Source organism: Lepidothrix coronata, unplaced genomic scaffold (assembly GCF_001604755.1).
Source record: "Lepidothrix coronata isolate B3197 unplaced genomic scaffold, Lepidothrix_coronata-1.0 Scaffold112, whole genome shotgun sequence".
Lineage (NCBI taxonomy): Eukaryota > Metazoa > Chordata > Aves > Passeriformes > Pipridae > Lepidothrix > Lepidothrix coronata.
The window spans coordinates 2,966,936-2,990,555 of record NW_016690292.1 but is presented as its reverse complement, the minus strand read 5'-3'; the positions used below and the strand labels follow the sequence as shown (position 1 = coordinate 2,990,555).

Below are 23,620 nucleotides of genomic sequence, written 5' to 3'. Positions count from 1 at the left end.
TGGAATTGGATGGAAGAAGCTATGGATCCCAGAACCAAGTCCCTCCTCCCTGTGGTTTGGGATCTGGGCAAAGGGTGGAGCCCTTGTTCTTTAGGGCCTGCCTGTTCTGCTTACAGGCAGACAGAGCCTAGCACAGGCAGACAGAGCCTAGGATAAGGATGCTGTGCAATGGCTGTACTTCTCCATCTGTCCTAGCTAAGGTATGTATGTCACCTGCCCCATCTTGATGCTGACCACAAGCACAGCAGGGTTGAAAGCAAATAGCTCTGACTTGCTCCAGTGATCCACTGCTGAGCTGGCCCATGCCTCAGGCAGGGCCCTCTGCCCAGCTCGAGCCTGCTTTGGTGCCAGCTGGGGTGGGGAAGAGCAAGGCTCAATGAAAGCATGGTATGGCTGTGGCCCCAGCTTCTGTTGTGTCCTGTCTCATGACTGGGTCTGCAGTGCTCACCTGCTCCAGAGCAGTCTTTGGCAGTCTGAGCTGTCATGTGCACACTAGTTTGTCTTGTTCTGCTACAGGCAGCCAACACTGCCTGCTTATGGTGCTGGAGTAGAATAGCTACTTCTGCAGTGGTTTAGTACTGAAGTTAAGAGCCAGTTGCTATTGGAAAAAAAAAAGGGGGAGGAGGGGCTGGAAACATACAGTAACAGCTGTAATCACCCCAAAGGCCAGAAAGGGGCTGGCAATGGCATAAAGCCTGATGCAAAACAAAGGGTTAGTTTACATTGCCACAGCCAGCCTGGATGTCATGCAAGAGACTCACAAAGGACCACCAACTCTGTGCACAGCCCTTAGTCACGTATTCTTCCAGCAGCCCTATCTCTGTCTTCCCCTCCAGCTGAGGGGAAGCCCTGGTGCCAGGCTGGGGCTGGCATGCAGGGAAGCAGGCACCAGGGCTCAGCTAACATTTATCAGAGCTTGACTCCCCCACACTTGGAAAAATGCATTTTATCCAGGCTGGGTTATGCTGGTGCAAGTTGCAGGGAACATATTTGAGCCTTTACTTGAGCAGGAGCCAGCACAGCCATGCTGTTCTGCACATTGGAGCCACGGTGTCTGAGGTTGTGGGGCTGCAGCAGACCCATCAGGCCTGTCCTTCAGCTGCACCAGCACAGCCTGGGGCTGCTGGGGACACTGTGCAGCTGATTAGCACCTTGGCCTGTGCAAAGCAGCTCCACAAAGCCTGGGCCTCCCATCAGCCTGTGATTAGCTGAGGGTGGATTATTAACTGCTTTCACCTTCCCCTCAGCACAGTACCATGCTGTACCCGGCACCAGCTCTGTCTCCAGAGCTTTAAGCCAGCTGGAACCTTTGAAGGTGGGCACTGGCAGCACCAACTTGTGCCAAGGCCAGTGAGGGTGCACCCCACACCCACTACTGATATGGGGGGGCACAGTCTCAAAAAACAGCCTGCAGCAGCTGAGCCCAGCACCTGAGCCAGCAGGACTGCTGGTGCATCCCTGCTTGGCTACCTGAGGAAGATCACAGGAGGTCCAAGGAAGATGCTCTCCTTGGCCTTCACACACAGATCCCAGGGCAGCAGCTGTGTCTAATGGGGAAGCAGGCAGGAACCCAGATGCAAGGTTGGGCTCTTCCACAGAGCTGTGCTGCTGTTGTGGGAGCCCTGCCCCACACCCCTGCACTTTGGTGCTGGGAGTTAGCACAGACTTGCCCTGTAGCCCCACAGCTGATTAAGCCTTCCCACAGTTCTTGACCTGGAAGGAAGGCTTTATATACCTAAAAGCTGTTGCAATTTTTTCACTCCCATGTAAGAGCAGCTCAGCTTTCTCAGACAGGCAATACAGGCTCTTTCTCCTTAGCACATACCCTACTCCCAGAAGCTGTGCATTACACAGCCCTTGAAGGTCCTCTGAGCACTACTAGAGGGTAATGGTATTTCAATGTCTTTGGCCCCTACTGGTCCTACTGCCCTGGAGTGAGGAGGAGCAGAGGAAGGAGTTGGGCACTGATCCAGCAGGCCCAGTAAACACAGCCCTATAAGGTGTGAATTCAGTTCACAGCATGACAGCATATTAATTACCAAGTGCCATGGCCAGCCCATAGAAGAGCACAGCTAACTGGAACAATTGGAGGAAGGGAGAGCAGAGCACATGTAGGGAACAGCCCATTCTAAAATACCAAGCATAAGTAGTTTACAGTATTGCTACTATTTTGGGCAAAAGCAAAGACAGTCCTGTGTTTGCCAAGAGCCATCTGGAGGGGAGAAGGAGGCTTGACAGGAAAAGGTCTATCTCAGCCGGACCATCAACAACAGCTCCTGAAGTGGTGATCTGAGCACTGAACTAATGTTACACACCACTTCAGCATGGACTAGAACAAGCTTTCATGCAAGTCCTTGCTCACAGAGAAGCAGCAACACTGGGAGAACACCAGACAGTGCAGCAGCCAAATCCCAGTTTATGGCTTCATATGTACAAGGGCACTGAGGCCTGTAAAACAGGGTGATACCATGTGCAGTTCAGGCATATTAGTCACACCAGTTCAGGTCACTTGAAGATGCTTTCCTACATTTCAGAGAATGGTCTTGAGGTGTACAGCAGCCCAGGTAAGATCAGCAGAGCTTCCTCTCACACCAAGCCCTGTTCCGGGGCTTTGGCTGGACATCCACTAAAGCCCTCCTACCCCACAGCCAAGCCCACAGTGAAACTCAGCATCTGGAGGCAGCTGCTCCAACACGTTCCTCCCAGCCACAAGCTGTCCAGCCAGTACCCACTCCTCTTCCCAGGCCTGAGTCACCACCCAGGCTGCCCAGGAGGGCCCCAGTCATAGGGTGATGAGAAGGCAGCTCAGCACCCCAACAGCACTGAAGGGACACCTGAATTAGACAACAGTGCAGAAAACAGAGCCCAGCAGGTGAGAGGCACTTCTGCAGCAAGAGCAAGGCAGCAACAACATAACCCTCCCTCTGACCCCCTGAGCTACGTTGCACACAGATCCATGCTGCAGAGGCGCTCACAGATGGCAGCAGTTTTTGCTTCAGCAGGTGCAGAAAGCAACAAATTGCTGCTTTCCCAATCACTCGAGTTTCCAGGGTCTCTATTCCCTGTTCTGCCATACCTCAGCTCCCCAGGATTTCTGAAAAGCAGCAGCTTCTCCTGGGCAGGTGGCCCAGTGCCCAGCCCTCACCCACACTCCACCCCAGCCATTCTTTGACAGGGTGGAGTCACTTTCACAACAGAAGCCTTGACACACTTCCTGCCCTGAGCACTGCTCTACCAAAACACTTGGAAACAATCTGCCATCTGCTTCATCAGCACACAGCTATCACTCTCCCCCCCAACACACAAACCTGCTACACCAGCTGCTTCTCCCAGCCCTGCCTCCAACCACACTGGGCAGGACCAAGCACCTGGAACAGCTTCTGTGTACAGTGAGCCAAGAAAACAAGAGGACAGAGCCATTTCTCCTTCTGCCTGTTTATTTGTGATAGAAGAGCAGCCCAATCTGACAGGGCCTGGCTCCTTCACCTCATCCTCAAGGCCATCAGCATGTTTTGGTTACAGCCAGAGCAGGTGACAGGCACCAGGCGCAGGAGAGCTGCTGCACTGCCCTGCTGTAGGGCAGAGTACACCTTCACCCAGGCCCAGCCAGATCCAAAGAGGCAAGAGGTGCTCACTGTTACATCACAGCAGGGCATGCTACAACCACCCTCTGCTGTGTTCATGCTAGGCCAGAGCAGGGCTGGTCCCAAGCAGCAGAGCCCAGGAGCTGATTCTAAGGGGCACTTATTGCTCAAGTCTTGAATTTACAGAAATGGAAGTGGTCCAAGACTAGGCTGAGCTTGGTCTCCCCCACTCTGGAGCAAGCCACCAGCTGCCATAGAGGATCAGCTAAGTGTGGCTAAAGCACACACTGAGCACCCAGCCCAGGCACAGAAAGGCAGAGCAACCTGGGCTTATCACGTGGGGGAAGCCTTTCAGGATGTCACAGCCCCTGCTATGTACTAGGCACAGGGCATGTGTACTGTACTGGGCAGGTCTGGGCCCTCAAGTCCCATATGCACTGCCCCTACATTCTCCACAGCCACACCTGGGCACAGATGTGCCAGAGCAGGACCCCCCCAGCTGGGCACACAGGGACATGCAGCACTGTGGCATGGAACAAAGTGGCACAAGGCATCGTAGAGCAGGAGCACTCACACTTGAGCTGGCAGTGGCAAGCAGCCAGGGACAAATCTGCTCATCCACACAGGCTCTTGTGAGACAGGGAAGAGGAGAGGGCACCAGGACAGGAAGTGGTCTCTTCTTTTGGTCCTACTCAGAAGGAAATGGCCCCTAGGCAGAAGGGCCAGATGTAGGCACTTGGGGGAAGTTCCTTTGGAAACACTGGAATGGGACTGCAGCCCCACAGCTGTGATGCAGGCAGCTGCCTCTCTGCTCAGCAACACTGAGAAACAGCACAAGCCCTCCCAGGAGCAGGAGAAGTGGCCCATGGCTGCTCAGAGCAGAGGGGCTGGGCATGCAGACAGAGGACAGCAGGGCTGGGCACAGGGGTACAACAGTCTGTAGGCACTTGACTTGGCTAGTGGCACCCAGGAACAGAGGGACAGGTCCCAGCTGCCTCTGCCCCGGGGCTCTCATTGGCTCTGGGAGCGCTTTGCCCTCTAGTTGGCTTTGACCTTGCCGTTGGTGACAGTGCCATTTTCATGGATGCTGCTGCCGTTGTGCTGGGCTGCTTGTTGAGCCACCCTGGGCAACCGTTTGCCCTTGGTGTAGGACTGGTACCAAAAGTTGGAGAAGAGGATGAAGAAGATGGTCCCATAAATCCAGATAAGGTGGATGAAGATGGGGAACTGGTACTGGCAGTTGGGCATGAAGTAATACTGGGAGATGTGGACGGAGACAATCACAAACTGTGCCTGGGAGCAAGGCAGAGCAAGAACAAGTTATCCATGGGATCAGGGTCAGGGAACCCACTAGAGACCTTATTTCTATATGAAACCCACAGGCTCCTTTCCCACTCTGAAGCAAAGGTCCTTATGGTGAGGCACAGTCAGCAGCAGCTGGAAGAGGCAGGCACAAGTCTCAGGGCAGCATGTGCCTCTCATCCTCCCAACAAGGCTGCAGCCCAGGGGCAGCAGGCTGAGCAGCACAATAACCAGGCTGCTAGAAGCTCAGAGTGATATACTACAGAGGAGACAACTGCAGCTGCTGGCAGCACCTTTCAAGGGCTGGCCTGTCCCTCACAACAACGACTGCAGTACATGCTCTGCTCCGCTGCACAGACTCACCAGCTGGATGGCCGTGATGTGTTTCTTCCACCACAGGTACTTCTGAAAGGCAGGTCCTGCTGCTGAGAGCCCGTAGTAGAAGTACATGACAACGTGCACCATGGAATTGATCATGGCATGGAATGAGCCCATTCCCCCTGTTAAGACAGTCTTCCATTAGTGCAGGTCAATACTCCACAGCAATCAGCACTACAGGGAGCTCCTAAGAGCCCAGCAGGGCCAAAAACCCCTTCTCAGCATGCCAGGGTAACCCCACCCTTTCCCCCAAGCCATGCACCCAGACAGTGTCCATCTTACCTGGACCAAACTTTGCTCCCCACCACCAGCTCCATGGCAGAACAGAGTGGTGGAAAAGGTGCAGGAACGTGACCTGCTCATTCTTCTTCCGCAGGACAAAGATCACCTGCAACAAAAGCCCAACAGCATCAAGGACCTGCAGTCCTGTGAGCAGCTAGAGCAGGCTGGGCCACTAATTCAGTGTCTGATCTCAGGGATGCTTCCCCCCCCTCCATGCTCACTGCCATCACACTCTAGGTCACCTCACAGCTTCCAGAGCTGTAGCATGCCAAGAGAGGCCTCAGCAATATCCCAGAGTGGCCTCTTTGGCAGTGATGCCAAACAGAAGCACCACCAGGTCAGACTGGAAGGGCTGCAAAAGCACCTACCCCCAAGTGCAGTGGGCCTTAACTCCCTGCCCAGCAAGTGAGGACAAGGCCTTCCCAGCAACTCACTCACCGTGTCCGTCAGTTCGATGAACTTGGAGAAAACAAAGAGCCAAGCAACACTGACCATCTGTAACAGAACAGGTTAACATTAGAGACCCACCTCAGCCTGAACATGTCCAGTGACCAAAGGTCTTCACACAGTAACCCCAGGGTGCAACCAAGAGCCAGAGCATGCAAATCCTCTGTCTCAGGAGAGGTAGGTGGCTGTGACCCTGCTTTCCAAACAGAAGCACAAAAAGCCATTCTCACTTACCAAGAGAGGGATGAGAACTCACCCTGAGGGCCTTGGGGTCCTGCGAGAAGTCCACAGGGTCACATCGCCAGGTGTACCCAGTAAGCCACCCTGCCATCAGGAACTGCAACAAGAGCATCACTGGGGTGAGGCCCAACACATCACCCACTGCATGTCAAGCTCTGCACAGAAGGGCAGGGAACAGCCTGAAAAAGGGCTCCCCATCACCCATGCAGCCTGCACACACTGCTTTATCCATGCTAGACCATGCTGCCGACAACTCACCTCATAGACTATGTAAAGTGAGAGTCCCACCAGAAAGAAGTTGTATAGCACCATGAACTTCTTCAGGTTTAAAGGCTTCCTGTTGGCCATTAGCCGGGGACCCAAGGATAGGACAAAGTAGACATATCCCAGAAGGATGCCCATCACAAGGAATGGGGACTGCATCAGTGGATAATCAGCGATGCGGGGGTCTGCGGAAAGAGCCGGGGTGCAGAGCAGTTAGTCCTCACCCCAACCTGCTGCCAGCAATGCCACTGCCAGAGGGGAGGCAAGGACATGGCAATCCTGTTCTCCTAGGACAGGAGTGCAGGTAGGGAAGCAGTCTGGGAGCAGAGGCTGGTGAAGACAGCCAGACTCAGCAGGGTATAGCCTGAAGCCACACTACAGGGCAGCCTGGAGATCCACGAGTGCCCCAGAAGAACTTGCACGGGCACTGAGGCAAGACAGCCTCATAAGAGGCAGCACAAAAACCCCAGAGGTGCATCTGTGTAAGGGTGGAGGCAGAACGCAGCCAGACTCGGACTGCTTCAGGGATGACAGACCATCCCCACAGTGCCTGTGGCAGTAAGGCACTACCTTACTCTGGGCAGAGCCAAACACTCACCTGCTTTCTTCATGAAGTCCTGATACATGGTCACAATCCCCTCCATGGTGGTGGCAGTATCTCTGTGGAAAGAGGCAGAGCAGATCAGGCAGCTGTTTTCCCAGGAGGGCAGGCTGCAGAGCACAGCCCTGCAGATCAGCAAATTTCAAGCACAGCTTCAGAGAAACAATCATGTGTATTTGGCCAGCGCTGCTCTCAGCTGATCACACACCAGCATCCACTTTCCAGCTGAGCCACATGCCCCACACTTCTCGCTGAGCCTGGTCCTGTTTCCCCAGCTCTGCTGGGCACTCCATTGTCCACCACCAGCAGTCCTTCCAAGGCAAGATCCCAACATTACAAGACAGCTAGGAAAGCTTCCAACTTCAGCACTGTATCTCCAGTTCCTTAATCTTGCTCCTGCTGTACAGGCTCAAGTATTATCACTCACAGCCACCATGACACTGCCACCAGCCCTGGCACCCATACCCACTCAGCACACTGCTCTGCCTGACCCTGGTGCAAGGTCTCCAAGGGAGATGTGGAGCTGGCCCACACCCTCCACAGAGCAGTGCCTCTATAACCAACTTTGGGCTCCTGCCCCCTGATCCCCCCCACAGAAGCAGCATACCATCCCTGGCAGACCACTGCATGAGGAAGGAAAGCCAGGGGTTCAGAAACAAACATCACTTTCTGGTGTCAAAGTTCCTGATTTCACATCCTTGCAAAAAACCCTCTAACAAGAAACTACTATCACATAACCCAGTACCTCAGAGGGTGCATCCTGCTTGGCAATGGCATTTCCACTCCCCTTCCAGATAGCAGAAAGCCACAAGAGAAGGACAGGCTTCAGGGAGAGGAACTGGCACTCCCCACACTTGGTGAGCCTCACTAGGAGCACACACCAGTGATCCAGGCAGATGCTCTCCAGAAAAGCAGGAAGGGCCCAAGCTCTTACTGCTGCAGGCAAGATTGAAACACCCTCACCCATTTCCCTGTACTCCCCAACCTCTCCCCAGCCCACAGGACACCAGAGCAGCAGGAAGAGAGGCAGAGCACAGGCACAGCCTCACCTGACTCACCCACCTGCGAGGGAAGCATTCCCCACAGCTGCTACCAGACACTCCACCTACCCCTTCCACCAGGAAGGCACACAGGAATCACTGCCCACACACAGGCCTGGGGAAATGGGTGCCCAGCCCAGTCTCCCCAGGAGGTATATTGCTGCCACCACCAGGAATCACACAGCCTCTTCCCAACCATAAGGCTGAAGCCAGAGCAGCCTTCTTCCCAGTTAGGTCTCAGGTGGGAGTATTCAGCAGCCACTGCCACCTCAAGCCCTCACCAGCCAGCACCAGCATCTCTCCTTCAGCTTCACTGCAAGAGTTAGAGCTCAAAGTCCTCTTTGCTCGAGGTAGGATGGCAGCAGACAACCTGTGCAGTGCTACCAAGCACCTACATGACAGGCACTGCTAGCAGTAATCCTCATAGGGGCCCGGCACACACTGTTCTGGCTCACTATAGTATTCCCTGCCATCTTGGAGGCAGCTGCAGCAATAGGACAAAGCCCACTCAGGACTGATCCCCATACCTCAGGGACATCAGGAGCAAAACAGATGCTCACCCTCCCAATCCAAGGTTTCGAGGGGTTTAATACCAAGCAATACTCACTGGTAGTATCACTGTGATACTAGTAATGTTTAAAGTCCTGGGCACTGCCAAGATAATCCACTGTCCAGAGGCAGCAAAGGCCAGCAAAAAGTGCAACAGGAGCTATGGCATCCTTGAGAGCCACTCATAGCTGCAGCTGTGGGAAATGCAGTAAGTACAAGTCCTGAAAGCTGCTGAGCTTCATGTTGCTTTAATGGCTAAAAGCAAGCTCCAAACTTGTCTGTCTAGTTTCAGCTCTCAACCACTACATACAGCTACACCTTTATTTGCTAGATTGAGGAGCCCTAAAGAGTCAGCTCCCAGCAGAGGTACCTGACTATTCAAGCTCTGTGTTTATCTTATCAAGGTGAATGAGTCAGCCTTACTACAGGTCCAGGGCAGAGACAAAAATCCTGCAGAGTACTTGCCTGTTTTGGGCAGGCTAGGATGAGATAGTATCAGTCACCTTTGAGCTCCGAGCTGCATCTCATACTGCAGGGAAACACTCCAGCTCAGGCACTACAGATCACTTTGCTGACTTTGATGCCACCAAGGCTCTAGTACAACAGGCCAACTAGGACCCCAGCTCAGAACAATTCGGGGTCCATGACAGCTATCTACCCAAGCAGTGGGAGAAGCCCATTTCAATCCAGCACTAGCACAGAAGTCCCCACCAGTGCAAACAGCAACAAGCCCCTCTTCTTGCTGTGTCTTGTGAAGGACCTCTGTCACTGCTACAGCCCCATGTGCCACGGGAAGATGGGAGGCATTGGACTTGTCCTGAACACAGACTCTGGGCAAGCACCAAGACTTCCACCAGGGTAGAACCAGCAGAATTATGCTACAGGCCCTTATGAAAAGGACCTATGCATTTTCCACCGCTTCTCTAGGCAGAACAACATCCTGCTAAATTCAGCTAACAGAGCAATCACGTCTCCAGGGAAACCCAAGGTCTTCAGGTCTTTGCAAGAGCTGGCATCCATCCACACTGCCATGCTACATGGTCCTGCACCAGAGAGCAGCCCCAGTGTGCCCTGCTCAGTGAGCAGATGCAGGTATGTCTCACCCTCCTCTGTCCCACCAAGGCAGCCACTGGCCTTGGGGCGCTGACAGTTGAGCTGCCAAGGGGCAGTTGTAGGGCAGGCTCAAGGGTTACCTTCACTAAGCAGGGGGATGTGAAGTGCACTGGCCTGCCTGAGCCATGACTGCTCCATGACAGCCTTTCTGCTGCAGGCAGGAGTTTTCCAGCACAGAGCACCAAGTGGCCGGGGACCCAAACTCCCCTCTTATGTCCCCTGTGCACAACACCAGGAGTTGATGTCCCTCCGCACTTTGATAGTGGTTTACCATCCAGACAGCCATCTGCTCTTACTGCACTCCAGGCTAAACCACACTTCACACACTGCAGGTGTTCACAGTTCACTGGTTTCATCTGTCCTCTCTGCACATGGGAGACACTTGCCTTCCTCTGATTCCTCCCAAATCCTGATCCTCTTAGGCAAGGAGCTGGGAGGAGATGAGGAACCCAAAGCTGAGCCTTGAAGAGCTGAAGAGAAGTCAAGCAAACAGGTCTAAGCATCCCAAATCATCAGGAACCCTAGGGGCCCAAACACACCCTGCACAATACATAGAGACCTTGCAACACATCTTCCATCTCTCAGCAACAGGGAGTCACTTCCCCATCTCAGAGAAAAAGTTCCCACTATTTGCAAACTAGAGTATCAGGCCACAATCTGTCCAGTAACCAACATCAAGGATTAAGTACTTGCTTACACCAAGCAATGTGTACACTGCATATTTCCAACAAGCTATACAGCTAATTAGTGCAACTTCAGCAACAACAGCAAGGCCCTTTATGACCAGCCCCAGTCAGACAACAGCACTGTCAGAACTATGACACTGACAGAGACCAGAGCTCAATGCAGTTAGTTTTGTTAACAGCCTTGCAGGGCACATATCTCCCCACGCAGCAACCATCTGCAAGCAACAGACTCTGCCACAGACATCCAACATTCCTACTCAGCACTCGGGTCAGAAATCAGCCCTGTAATAAGTGTGAAAGCAAGCACCCTTATCTCCCCACTAGTTTAATTAAAGGCAGCACCAAAACAGTCTGGTAGGTGGCCACAGAGCTGCCACCCCAGGGAGAGCTGGCACAGGGCCCTTGTTCAACTGGCTAAAGCAGGCCTGGCCCCTGTGGGTCTCCCAAGGGAGTAGCAGCCCTCAAAGGCCAGGAGATAATCAGTTGGCCAGATGTGAAACCAACTCACATCCCTGATCTATAAGCCAGCATCGAGGCTTGCTGCCTGATGCAGCTCTGAGCTCCACAACCTCTCAGAAGAGGCATCTTTCTCTCCCAGCTCTCCATCATAAGCACCTGCCCAGTTTTCTGGAACTCCAGAAAGTCACTGTGGTGTCCAGCAAGGCCTGCACACAGCCCCATGTGCCCACAGACTATGTTTCCCAGCAGAGCTACAGGGACCTGTGGTTCAGAAGCACCTGCCAGCAGCTGCTGCTGCTGCTGCTGCAGAAGAGCGGGACTGACCAAGCCAGGCTCTGGTAGCAGCAGACAGGGCTGTGTACTGCAGACACAAGGCTGGCACCTCAAGCCATTACCAAGAGCTGACAGTCACAATGCCCACAAGAAAGCTCCACAAGCTTTCTTAAGTTTGTGCACAAGAGAATCCTGCAAGATTGGGAACACAAAACCATATCTGCCCTAAACAACACACAAGCAGCAAGGCAGTTGGAGCAAGGCAAGAGGGGAAAGTAGCCCAGACAGCCATAACCTGCAAACCCTTGTTCTTTATCGACCCTGCAGTGGGATCATTGTAAGACTGAAGTTTACAGGGAAGCACAGAAAACTCAATTTGGACCTCCTCTGCCTGCCTCTCTGTGCCCAGGCAAAAGGGAGGTGGCCTGTAACCAGGCAGTGCACACTTGCTTCACACACAGCATCTCAGGACACCAGCACAAGCACGAGCAGCAGAGAGCACTCAACAGGAGAGCTATATTCAAGTACACCTGCAGTACCACTAATGATTTCAGCCATTCCTTGAAGACTCAGTTAAGGTAGTGTTGTCCACATACTCCTAAAGTCATGTTTTTCTCTCAAAAGAAGTCACAGCCTAAAGAGATGCCTGGCACCAACTCACAGGGCACAGAAGGCAAGTCTAGCAGGAGAGAAAGAGCTTCTGTGTTTCAAGTGCAGAAACCCAGACCAACCAATTAGGCCAAAGCAGGAAAGCAGCTCTCCTCAGCTCTGAGGGCTTGGGACAGACTCTGATCAGAGTTTGAGAACAACCAGTCCCAGAACTCGGTCCACAACATAACTAGAAAGTCTGCACAGAAACTTCATGCTAGCACCACCAGATAAGTTTTCCTACTCGAATCACATCCATTTGTCACTTCCTCTGGCCCACCTACTTCATGCTGAGTGTCAAAGGCCATGGCTAACAGACTAGTAGTGCGTGCTCTGAAGTCAATAGAGGAGGTCTGTGTTCAGAGAAGGGGATGAAAACTCTCAAACCCAGGATATGTAACAGCTCTTGCAAGAGCTGCCGTTGCAACTGCCACAGGAGTCACCCTGGCTGGGTGCTGCTCCTGGCACACCGGATCCAAGTGGCACAAAGTGACCTGCCTGAAGCTGAGCAGTTTCCCCATCTTCACCAAGTGTGTGTTAATACCCTATCACTATCTCACGCTGCAGTTGTAAACCCTGAGGCCTTTGGACAGCATCCTACAAACAAATTAAGCTCTCCCCTTCCCATGCTTACTGGAAGCAGAGAAAGATTAACAGGCAAGCTCTGCAGAGCCTGAGCAGTCAGTGTGGCACCTCACAGGCTTCCAGGGAAAGGAAGACACCCATTGCATCAGGTACTGGTAATCTTGTACAAAAACTACAGCAGGTAATCAGACTTCAAGGTCCCACGAGAGCATGCATTACAGTAAAAGGTCTACATGCACAGCACAGTTTTTTCAGGGACAGCATCTCCTCAAGCTGTTAAGAATAGGCTTACTACTTATCACATTCAATGATGGTGGCTGCATATTCAGGGAGCTGATATCAGTAGAGATGACAGCAGGCAGGGAAAAAGCAGAGAAAAGGCAACATCAAGCAGAAAGTGTGATATAGCAAGGAGCAAAGGAGTAAAGAAACAAAGGGTGAGATACCTACACAAGTGGAAAATAAGGTATTTCCTTTCTGAGCTAACCATACTGATCTGTGTCCACTCCCTCATGCAGCACCAGGTGAAGGGAGAAGAAGGTAGAGATGGCTGGGCTCCCTCTCTAAAGTGGTGGCATCCAGCAGCCCCCCAGGGTGCAGAGAGAGCACAATCAGGAAGGACAGAACTAGGCAAGTGACAGAGCAGGGCAGGCAGGACTAGACTGAGCAAGGCCAACTTCTAACACCTGCATCTAAAAACAGGTCAAGCCTTCTAAAGCCCTCCAGCAAAGAAACAGAGTACCCCAATGCGAAGGTGGGACAGGCTGTACCACAGCATTCATCGCTGGGTTTCATCATTATGCAAATGCCTCAATACAAGGCTTCACCTCCATTCTCACAACAGTGGCTGTAATCATGACACAGAAATGATTACTGTGCTCTGCCCCTTTCACGCCTGTGCGTTAATTAGACAGCCCCACCAAGACCAGATGGACATTAAAGTCTACAAAGCAAGATGCAGAAAGGAGAGACTCACAAAATCCCTCCAACATCTTTATCTGGACTGTTTAAGAAGCCCAAGTGTGAAGTCGGAGCCACTTCTCAATGAGACAAGGGGTCACTGCCTGGAACTCACCATGACATCAGCTTTGGGCCCTTGTACCCTCCACACCAAGAAGGCAGTTCAGCCACACAATCACCTTCTAACAAGAGAATGGGATGTTTTCTGACAGTACAAGAGATGTTGGACTCCAGCACCTAGAGCCCAACAGCATAACGCTTAGTAGAGACCACCTTTAAGAGGGTTCACAGCCATTTAAGCACAAAAAATGAAGCATAAGGCATGATGATCTCAATACAGGTATAGATGGACCCCTCAAAGTCAGGACTGTTGCTTCTACTGCTGGTCCTCTACAGACAGGGAAAGTCTCTTAGGATTAAATAGAAACGGCATGAGTTGTAAATCTGTGTGTGTACAGAGCAAATCTATTAACAAACTATGAGAGCAAAGCTAGCTGGGCTGAGCCACAGGGTAAGAGCACTCCTTGCACAGCTGGAGAACTTGCTGCCAGTGACAGCTTACCACCCTGATCCATCCCACAGGGAAGAATCAACCAGAAATTAAAAGCCCCATGAGACACTAAGGGAAATCAAGAACCATCAGACCCAGTTACTACCTCCACCATCCTCGAGCCACTAAAGGCTCAGATAGTGTGCAGACACAGGGCTGTGGCAGCCACAACTTGTCATCTCTGAGCAACAGCAGCCCCACAACTCCTGCAGGAAAGAGTCCTGGCTCCTGGGGACCGTCTCCTCCCCGTAGGAGCCCAAGCTGCCTCACCTGTCTGACTGGCAAGAACCAGACTTTCCAGCCCAAGTACTCCCACCATCTGTCCAACACAAAAGCACAGAAACACAGAGCATCTCTTGGGCCATCACAGGCACCACTCCCAGTGTGTCTCTCTCCTGTGAGCTTCTCCCTAGAGGAAGGATCTCAGGCTGAGTGTTGACTGTGCTGTAACCTCAGCAGAAAAGAGGAAAGCGTTCACTTGTAAGCTTCAAGGACAACGCCAAGCCAAGTATGCGGCAATGTACCTGCTTCTGACACCAGCTTCAGAGGTTCCTCAGGATGCAAAGCTTTTCTGCACCAGGAGCAAAAGGAGACACTATGCACCTTCAATAAGCTCACTTATTTTCACCACTAATGTGTGGTGAAAGACAGCTCTAGGTCAGAGTGAGCTTTTACTCCCCTAGTTTTAACAGTACTTTCTCTCATACCACATTTCTGCCCTGAAGGACCACAGAATCCCCCCATCCAAAAGACTTTCAGGAAACAGAAGTGAGAATAAAACATAGGGCAGGACTGCAAAGGCCCAGGCTGTGTGGGTGGCATGGCTTAATCCCCACAGCGAGATGCAGCAAGTAGATGCTGCAACAGCTGGCATCATTGCTGTTGCTCATAGGAACAGGCTGTTAGCAGCAGCTCACACCCATGAGCTAGAGGGGCTTCTTAGGAAAGAGATAAGACACAGCAGTGTCAGTCAAGCCTCAAGGGCTCAGCCAGCTGTTTGACTCTCTAAGCCATCCTCAAGAAGCTGCCCGGCAGGTCTGGTGGGAAGGTCAGCTCCATCCAGCTAGGAATCTGCCCTGGCTGCATTCTGGCAGAAGAGAAGGTGGTCAATTAGGGACAGCACAGCAGGAGAGATGCCCTGCTGCACAGGCAATCCTGGCCACCAAGAGGGGAATAGATGCTCTAAGGAAATGCACTAGCAGGTAAAGCACCCTGTGTTATCCCATGCTGCCCACTGAGCACAGGAGGGGGTATTCACCCCACTTCTTCCTGCCTTTAGGACTCCAGAACCGAGGTGGTCAGTCACAGGGAAAGCATCTAACAGCTCCCCTGCAGGAAGCAGCCCAGGCACGGAGGCATAGATGTGACCCCCAAAGCTTCCCCTCCTGCTGCAATGCCTATTTATGCTGCCTCATTTAGTCTGTTATAAGATCAAAAAGAAGAAGCTTTCCCAACTGCCCTCTCGTTACAACAGAGGAACAGGCCCATGTAAGAGACCTACAGACTGTACTGCCAGTGGTTATTAAGCTTGAAGTTATCCAGCAAGTGCAGACCCTTGTGCACGGCCACACCACTGCGAGGCGAGCCCGCGGCCAGGGGACTGCTGCCACCAGGAGGGTGACAGTGACCTCCTCCTCTTGCCACCGCGTTCCAGAGCGAGGGCCAGCGGGAGGCCAAGCACCTACACGAGCCGGCACTCAAAGCTGACATTGTGTCGCAGCAGCGGGGGAGGCCTGGTACTGCCACCCTGCCCGGAGGAGGAGGGAAGAGCCATCTCAATGGTTACATTGATGCCGAGGCCCGTGCACAAGAAAGCTCCCCGGCCGCCGGGGGCTGCTCTCGCCCCGCTGCAGCGAAGCCCCAGCAGACCACAGCCCTCCTGGGCTGCCCGGCATACCCGTAGCTCTCGGCCCTGTGCCCCCGCCGGGAGCGCCCCGCTCGGCCCCGCCGGCCCCCCCGCCCGGGCGGCTCCCGGCCCGGCTCGGGTGTGGCGCGGCCGGGCCCGGAAGCGGGGCCGCGGCCCAGCGGGGCCTGCGCGGCCGGGAAGGGCCGCTACGGGCCCGGGGAGGCCCCGCGTGTGGGGAGGGGGCTCGGCCACCTTCCAGCGAGCCCAGCGGGCCGCTCCGCCGCCTGTGGGGCCGGCACAGCCCCGCCGAAGCGCCAACGCGGCGGTGCCGATCCCGTCCCTGAGAGGCCGCGCAGCCGCCGGTCCCTGAGCCGGGGAGCGGGAGAACCCCGGGCTCGGGCAATCGGCCGGACCCGGCACGGCCGCCGGGCACAGACCTGCCGGAGCGGGGGCCGCTGTTTGTGCCCCGGCACAGAACAGCGCCGAGGGTCGGTCCTTCTACCCGGCCGGCCGGGAAAGCATCCCAACCCCGCACAGAGCGGGCGGCCCTGCCTCAGGGAGGGCAGCCGACTGCGGGAAGGGAACTAACTGCACCCTTCCCTGGCACCATGGAGGGAGCGCTGGGGCAGTGGCATCAAGCTGTGAGCCAGGGAGCACTGCAGCTCCTCACAGCGTCAGGACCCAGCTACTTTAAAAAAAGGAATACACTTCAGCAACTCAGCTTGGACTCCACTTGACTCCCTCCTTCTGACGCGGGTAGGTTCGCACACCTCTGCACTGCCACGAGGATCCACATCGCCACTATGGGCACCCCCCTCGCCAGGAGGGTGACAGCCTCCGCTAGTGGCAGCCGCACCCAGCGTGGTCACCCCATGTCACAACACCCACCCCACCCATCAGGCCACGGCCTCCCTCGCCGCGCTCCCCCCACGCCTGTGGTGAGGGGACACCACCCGCCTCCCCCCAGGACAGAGAGCATCCCAGCTGACGGGGACACGGACGCACACACAGCCTCCTCCAGCAGCCCCGTCAGCAGGTGCCAAGCCAGCACACAGCCTCCCTGGGGCAGGGCCCACTTACCCTCGCAGCAAAGCTTCACTACCAAAGCAGCTGAACCCCCCTAAGGCCTCCCCAGCACCCTTCCACAAACAGCCCCAAAGTCCCCCCAGCACAGCCCAACAGTCAGCCCAAACCCGGTAACCTGGGACACCTTCACCCAAACTGCCCCCTCCTAAACATCCCAAAGGACCGCTGGGGTAGCCCGGGCACCGCTGGCCCACCGCCACCGGACAGGGCTGGGCCCCGCGCCCTCCGTCCCACGTGCCCGCGACCCGATGCCCGCCCGCACTCACCACCAGCCGCACCCCGCTCTGCCGCCGCCACGGCCGCCCCCACCATTAAACCGAGAGGCCCCGCCCCCCTCGCCGCTCCCCATTGGCCAAGGAGGGCAGAGCTCCGCCCCCGAAGCAGCCGCGACCAATCGGCGTGGCCGCCTCGTCCCGCCCGGTCCGTGGCCACGCCCAGGCCGGCGGTGCCGGGGCCGCGCGGGCGCCGCCTGAGGGAGAGAGGGGGGGCCGCGGGAGAGGGAAGGGCACCGGGAGGGGGAAAGGACCCGGTTTGGGCACGGGCGGGGTGGGGTGCGCAGGGCCGGCCTGAGGGCGGTGGTGACGGCGTGAGGGAGACCAGTACGGGTCCATTAACAGGTGGCTCCTTTTCTGCCCCAGAGACACCTCAATAGCCATCGCGAGCGTTTGGAAACGCACGACAGAAGGACACCTCGGAGACCCCGACTCCGACCACCTGCTGTTTCCAGCACCGCTTCATCCTGCGGTGTCTTCACAGCCACGCCAAGCTGCATCCTAAAAAGTGGCCGGGCCTTGGCTCGTGCTCGTCTGGTCTGAAGGCGTTTTTGGAACTCACTATTCTAATTGTTAGGAATCATCTTCTCATTTCCAGCTTAATTGGATGCACGGCTGGTTAATATCCATTTGCTCCTGTGCCAACGTTGTAATTTATCTCTCATAGCTCCTGCCGTGGTGTTTACATTACAGTGTATTTGGAGACGGCAATCATCTCCCTCTCGGCCATTACATGGAAGACTAAACAAGTTTTTCCAGCATTTTCCTACTAGCCTGCCTGTCCCTGCACCTAATGCCATGGTAGCTCTTCTGACTGGGCTGCTGCTCAAGGTTCCTCTCCTGAAAATGGGTGCCAAAGCCAGACTTTGTGCTCATCTAGTAAGAATTCCCCAACTGGATACAGCCAGGGTCGCTTTTGCCCTTCTCAGTCCCATTTTGCAGTGGCAGCTCAGTGTCACTCTGTGGCTGGTTACTCCTGTGATTTATCATCTTCAGATGCTTGCAGCTCGCAAAGTCCCCAAAATGCAGTAAAGAAAGTCTGGTGGCTTTCATGCTTTTTTTTTTTTTTGGCGGTACAGCATTCCTTTACTTTCCCCTACACTGCTAATGCACCACAACATTCTGACTTCATCAGATTGCACCTAATATTTGTGCCAGTCAGTCCTTGAGGAAATCAATTTATAAAAACATCCACAAGTACCTCAGTAGTAACCTTCTGTGTGTCCTGATATGCTCCCTTCCCCAGACTCTGCTTTCATCTTGACCTTAACCACTCCTTCCTACGTGAAATTCCTGTGCTTATTTCTGCCTCAGCATCTACCAAGGTTCCCAGTTGGTCCCAAGGTTCACAGCAGTTTCACTGGAGTCCATGCAGGACCTATAGCTTTATAGAGACGTTAGATTTTTTGTTTGGTTGGGTTTTTTTTTTCAACTGTTATATTAGTCAGACATAATAAACCTTATTTTATCCCCCATTTCCTGTCCGAGTGCCACGTTACTCTTTAACTGAACACTGTTAACATCAGACTGTCAGGGCTGAAGGTTTCTGGATCACTTTTTCTCCCTTGTTAAATATAGGCATCAGTCTTGCTTGCTATTCTTCACTTCTTTTTCTTTTTTGTCTTCCTTTTATTTTGCACCATTACTCTATTTTTATTTGATTTGTGGTCCAATTCAGTGGAAATCTTGCTATGTAGTTTGTCACGAAACTAGAGATCACCAGTGGATTCGTTCACACTCCCTAGCACTAGATTCTCTTCTACCTTGTATCTCAGATCTCATAGCTTTCTCCAAGCATTCCTTCTCTCCTCCGGATCCACCCTTGCTGGCAGGCTTGTCACACTCTAACAATGAGCCCCAAATTGCACAGCCCAACCTCTTCCTGCTGTTGGAATAATTTTCCAGGTCACTCTCTTTCTTCTGCTCTGAATGCAATTTCTTTCTCCTCTCTCGGTTCTGGGCTCTACTTCCCTGTTGTGTCTGCTGTCTCCACCATTGTTCCTGTGTGGTATTTGCTCATTAGTCTTCCCTTGCTGCTGCATCTTCTGTTTCTCTCCTTGATTCTCCAACACATCAAATAGATTTTACCACTTTATTTCTCCTCTATCAGTTGGTTCTACTTTTCACACTCGCTGGCTTTGATGGGTTACCTTTGTCTGCGTGTTGGCCTTTTTTTACTTCTCATGCTCAGCAGGTTTCTGCAGTTCCTCAGTGTTACCCCTTCCCACCATATCCCTGGAGCTGCAGCAGCCTGGGCAGGAACTCCAGCTGGAGCCAAGATTCTGCTCTGCCAGAGCACCCTGGCTGCAGGCAAGCGGATCCGGCACCTCCTGTTTGAGGGAGTGATGCAGGGTCCCCTCCTAACCCTTGGGGACAGGCCTCCAGCAAGGATCTGACTAATATGCTGCGTGTTGTAGATCTGGGTTTCTGCCTTCCAGCCTCTTTGGAAGCAGGGTAGCACAAGCACACATAGCAAGGAAAATCCTTCAAAAGTAAGGGAGGTGAGGGAGACAAGGCCAGAGTGACATGACCTGCTGTCCGCAGCCAGATGTTCCCAAAGCGTCTGGAGAGAGATTTTTATAAATGGATAATCATCTGCTTCCATCTTGAATCCTGCCTGTATGACCTGAAATCTGGGAGAGAAGCTGTTTGCAGCCAGCCAGACATGTCACCCTGACTGGTGATCATCTCTGGACCTCTAGAGCAGAGATGATCCTGTCACATGCCTGCACAAGGGTGTCCTGCCTGCACCAGCCACTCCTGCAGCAGACAAAGCCCTACAGGTCATTGACTCTTCACCTACAGTTCAGGACACAACCTGGCTGTTGTGCTCCTGGTCCCAGCAGCCTGGGCTGCACCAGGCTTCAGTTTGGGAGAGCTTAAGTTCCTTCCTCCACTTCTTATCCTGGAGAACAACACACCATTTCCATTGTAGTTTTAGTGAGGGCCCTGCTGATCCTTCTTGACATGGAGATCCGATTAGATGGAACTGGCTGTAGGTCTCTGTGCTCCTTTCCTTTGTTCCCTCCACCAGTCCCTGTCTTCTGCTTTCTCCTTGCAGAGCAAGGTGCACCTCTCTTTCCCCTTGTCTCTCTGCCTTGGTGCAAAAAGCAGGCATGTGTTAATGTAACTTGCTGAAGGCACAATGACTGAAGCCATCATCAGTGCAGAGGATTATCAGACTATCAGATGGGAAGGGAACTTCTGTAGGAACTAAGCAATGGAAAAGGAGTGAAGTTCAATGAGAGGTTATGACCTTAGAGATTAGTAATGATGATTTCTTCTGCATGTAATGAGATGTAATGAGCTTCTCAGTACTGCAGCTTTTCTGGTGCCAGTCTTGAGGACTGGCTTAGGTTCACCGTGCAGCTCAATAGGGAAAATAGGGAGTTTCAGCCCCCTCAGGGGTTTAAGTTTCTCTGTTTTCTTGCAGAGATAAAAATTCTTAAAATCCTGGCTTGCTGGGGAACTAAAATCTGGTTTATATAGTAAGTTTATATTATTTTATTCACTGAATTTATAACTATGAATTTATTACTTTTAAATACTGATAATCTGAATGGTGAGAGTTTTATTTGGCAATACACTGACATTATGCAACTTGAAAAATCTAAAATATAATGAAAAGACAAAATGAATTCAGTGAAATTAAAAACATGTACACTTGGCCCTGTAATTTTTCAGTAATGTATTTGACATACATAGTTAGTAAATTTACCTAGCTTATTACATTTGGGGAGTGAAAAGATGATTCCCAGATCCTCCTGTCCTTTTCTTTTTAATAATGAAAACCCAGTGATTTTGCATATGATCAGATAAAACCACTGAATGTAAATTGGCTCTCTAATGTTGTTTAACCCTTCTCCCTTTCCCTGAGGTTGCACCCTAAAGCACTATCAACCACGCCTCATTGCTGCACACCTTTTCTGTGACTGTGTGACAAAAATCGACAGGTTGATTACCCTGGGAATCGCAAATCATGCAAGAAATGCTCCTACACCACCTCTATCTATACTGAGAGGATCAAACAAGGCTTTCATGACCACTAAAAGTGGAGATCGATGATACCACTCGGAACCTGAAAGACCATTAAATGCCATAATGTCACTTTGTGATTTCAGTAAATGGAGGTGGGCAGGTAGGTCGTGCCCGAGCATGCATTGCTCAGGCTGATGTGCTGCCTCCTTCCGTGGCCGATATCAAGTTTAAGTGACTCATCTTGGGCAAAATTTTATGTGTTATATATGCCGATTACATCATACCGGCAGCAAAGGCCAATTACCCCGTCATTGTTGCCCTCTTCCCCTTAAAGCCAGAAGAAATACCTTCATTCCTGGGGTTCAAGGTTCCTACAAGCCCCTCAAGCCACCAACAAACAACTCAGAACATTTCTGTAGTCAGCAGGCATGACATGACCCCGCTGAAACCCCTGCTGTAACATGATGCTGTCATTATTCATTCATGGCTAGGCTTCACGAATGAAGATTTGGGAAGGGCTCTACCAACATTTGTTGCAAGCGCGTTGATGGCTAAAAAGGCCAGTACGAGATAGATGATGCTGTAGTTTCACACTAAAACATCACCTGGAAAAAGGTATTCTGGGGGATGAAAAGGGAGGTTGGAAGCATCACCCGGAAGCTTGCAGGCACTGTGGTGGTGCCCTGGGAGCTTTGATGGCAGACTTTCACCCCGGCGTGTTTAATTGCTGGACTTTGCCTGCCAGCTGGGGTGGGCAGCACACATGACTGCGGTTTCCTGCTGGGACCTTTATCAGCTGCATAACAGCCTCTCCAGGGTGAGCCCTGGCACCCACCTCTGCAGGCTGGCAACATCACTCCAGCAATACAGGACCCCCTGCCACTTCCACAGACATGCCAGGAGTCTTGGCCCATTCTGAACCTGTTAAAGCATCCTTATTTGTTCCCGTGGCCTGCAGGATAACCTTATGGAATAATGGTGCTTGCTTCAAATCCACCAAATTATGGGGAGGGTGGGGGGGAAAGAAGCAGAGCCACAGCTGGAGCAAGGTGCCCAAGGACACCGAAAGCCTGGAGAAGCCCATTCTTCAGTGTCTCTGCAAGGCAGCAGGCACAGCAGGGCCAGCTCAAGGCCCAGAGCGGACTGGCAGGAGGCTGGAAAGGGTCAGGAGGTTTGGGGGCTTCAGCACATGCAGCACAACAGCAGTCCTTGGTTACTAGTGGAAGAACTGGTGACTGTTCACATGCAGTGTGTCGTGGCAGAAGACCATGGGAGTTCTGGTAGCTCTGTTTCTGGTAGGGACCTGAAAACTGCCCTTTCTCCGGGAGCTTTTAAGGCTGTCTCATGGACACATGCTCCTGAAGAGAGAAAATGCAGGTGAGGAAAAAGGCCCTGGTCTTGCTCATCCCCAGAATGCCCTTTCCATCTGAAGTGATCATCTCTGGGAACCTGTCCCAGACTGCCTGGAGCCCAAGAGAGCATCTTGGCAAAGCCAGGTGACTTCTCCACCCTTGGTAGGTTGTTGGGATTACAGTCAGAGTTGGTGACATGACACTCACATATCATGCTCCAAAACTGTGTCCCAGGGCTGCCTTCCTAACATGGTACAGCAGTGCCATGCAGCTCCATGGAGCACACAAAGCCGGATGAAAAACCCCTCCCAAATGCTCCAGGCTGAGCTGGACACTTTCCTGGGAAAACCTTGCCTTGACCTGAAGTGGCCACAGAGTCCCAAGCAGAGGCTGCCCAGGTCCCAGGTGCTGCCCCCTCGGCCATGGGGCAGTGGGGCTAAGCCGGCGCTGGCATGAGCACGCTGCTGGTCACTCTGCAGGGACTAAGCCACAGAAAGGACATTGTCAGAGTGGAGGATTGTTCTGGGGGAACAGGCTGCACAAAGAGGAATTGTTTTGCTGTGAAATGAGGCCGTGTTTAGCTCCAGCCGAGGCTGGGCTTTGCCTGCCTGTCTGGGCTGCGGGCTGGTGGGGGACACTGTCCTCCCTGGCCTGCCTGGCATCTTCTCTGCTTCTAAGGTTGTCCACTGGTGCAGTCAGCAGCACTGTACATGCCCTGAGACCCATTGTGGTTTGGGAGGAAAAAGAAATTGAGGGATAAGAGAACTCATGGCATGTCTGCCATGGCCTTCTGCACCTGCCTGGCATGTCCAAGGGACACAGGGGAAGGGGAGAGCAGCAGTGGGGCAGCTCCCACAGTGAGGGTCTGCACTTTTTCTCCTAGGGACAGATAAACAGGAGGGAAACAGAGGTATGCAGTAAACTGCTCCAAGATAATGGGCAGAGAACATAGTGGCCTCTTTTCTGGAAATACCTCTCCAAAAAGTGTTGTCGATGGTGAACACCACAAGCTTTCTTGGATGCATGTGTGGGGACAAACATCTTGCACTTGAGCTCCAGCAAGACACAGCAGGGAGCATGGGACACGAAGAAGCAAAGGAGGAGGAGCTGCATGCTCAAAATGTG

The 23,620-nt window shown here is 53.0% G+C and overlaps 1 protein-coding gene across 4 annotated transcripts; it reads right to left on the bottom strand.

Moving 5' to 3' along the window:
* Window positions 1-3,417: 3,417 nt before the first annotated feature.
* Window positions 3,418-17,222, bottom strand: ELOVL1 (ELOVL fatty acid elongase 1). Of its 4 annotated transcripts, none has more exons than XM_017824644.1 (8): window positions 17,160-17,222; window positions 7,096-7,157; window positions 6,492-6,682; window positions 6,250-6,330; window positions 5,985-6,041; window positions 5,547-5,652; window positions 5,250-5,386; window positions 3,418-4,877 (listed from the first exon to the last, which is right to left on the bottom strand). In XM_017824644.1, the coding sequence occupies exons 2-8, from the start codon at window positions 7,139-7,141 to the stop codon at window positions 4,623-4,625; spliced, it is 873 nt and encodes a 290-aa protein (XP_017680133.1). In that variant the 5' UTR covers window positions 7,142-7,157; window positions 17,160-17,222; the 3' UTR covers window positions 3,418-4,622. The 4 variants fall into 4 exon arrangements, with proteins under 4 accessions (XP_017680133.1, XP_017680135.1, XP_017680134.1 ...); XM_017824646.1 differs by lacking the exon at window positions 17,160-17,222 and adding an exon at window positions 16,245-16,342; XM_017824645.1 differs by lacking the exon at window positions 17,160-17,222 and adding an exon at window positions 15,859-15,902.
* Window positions 17,223-23,620: the final 6,398 nt, after the last annotated feature.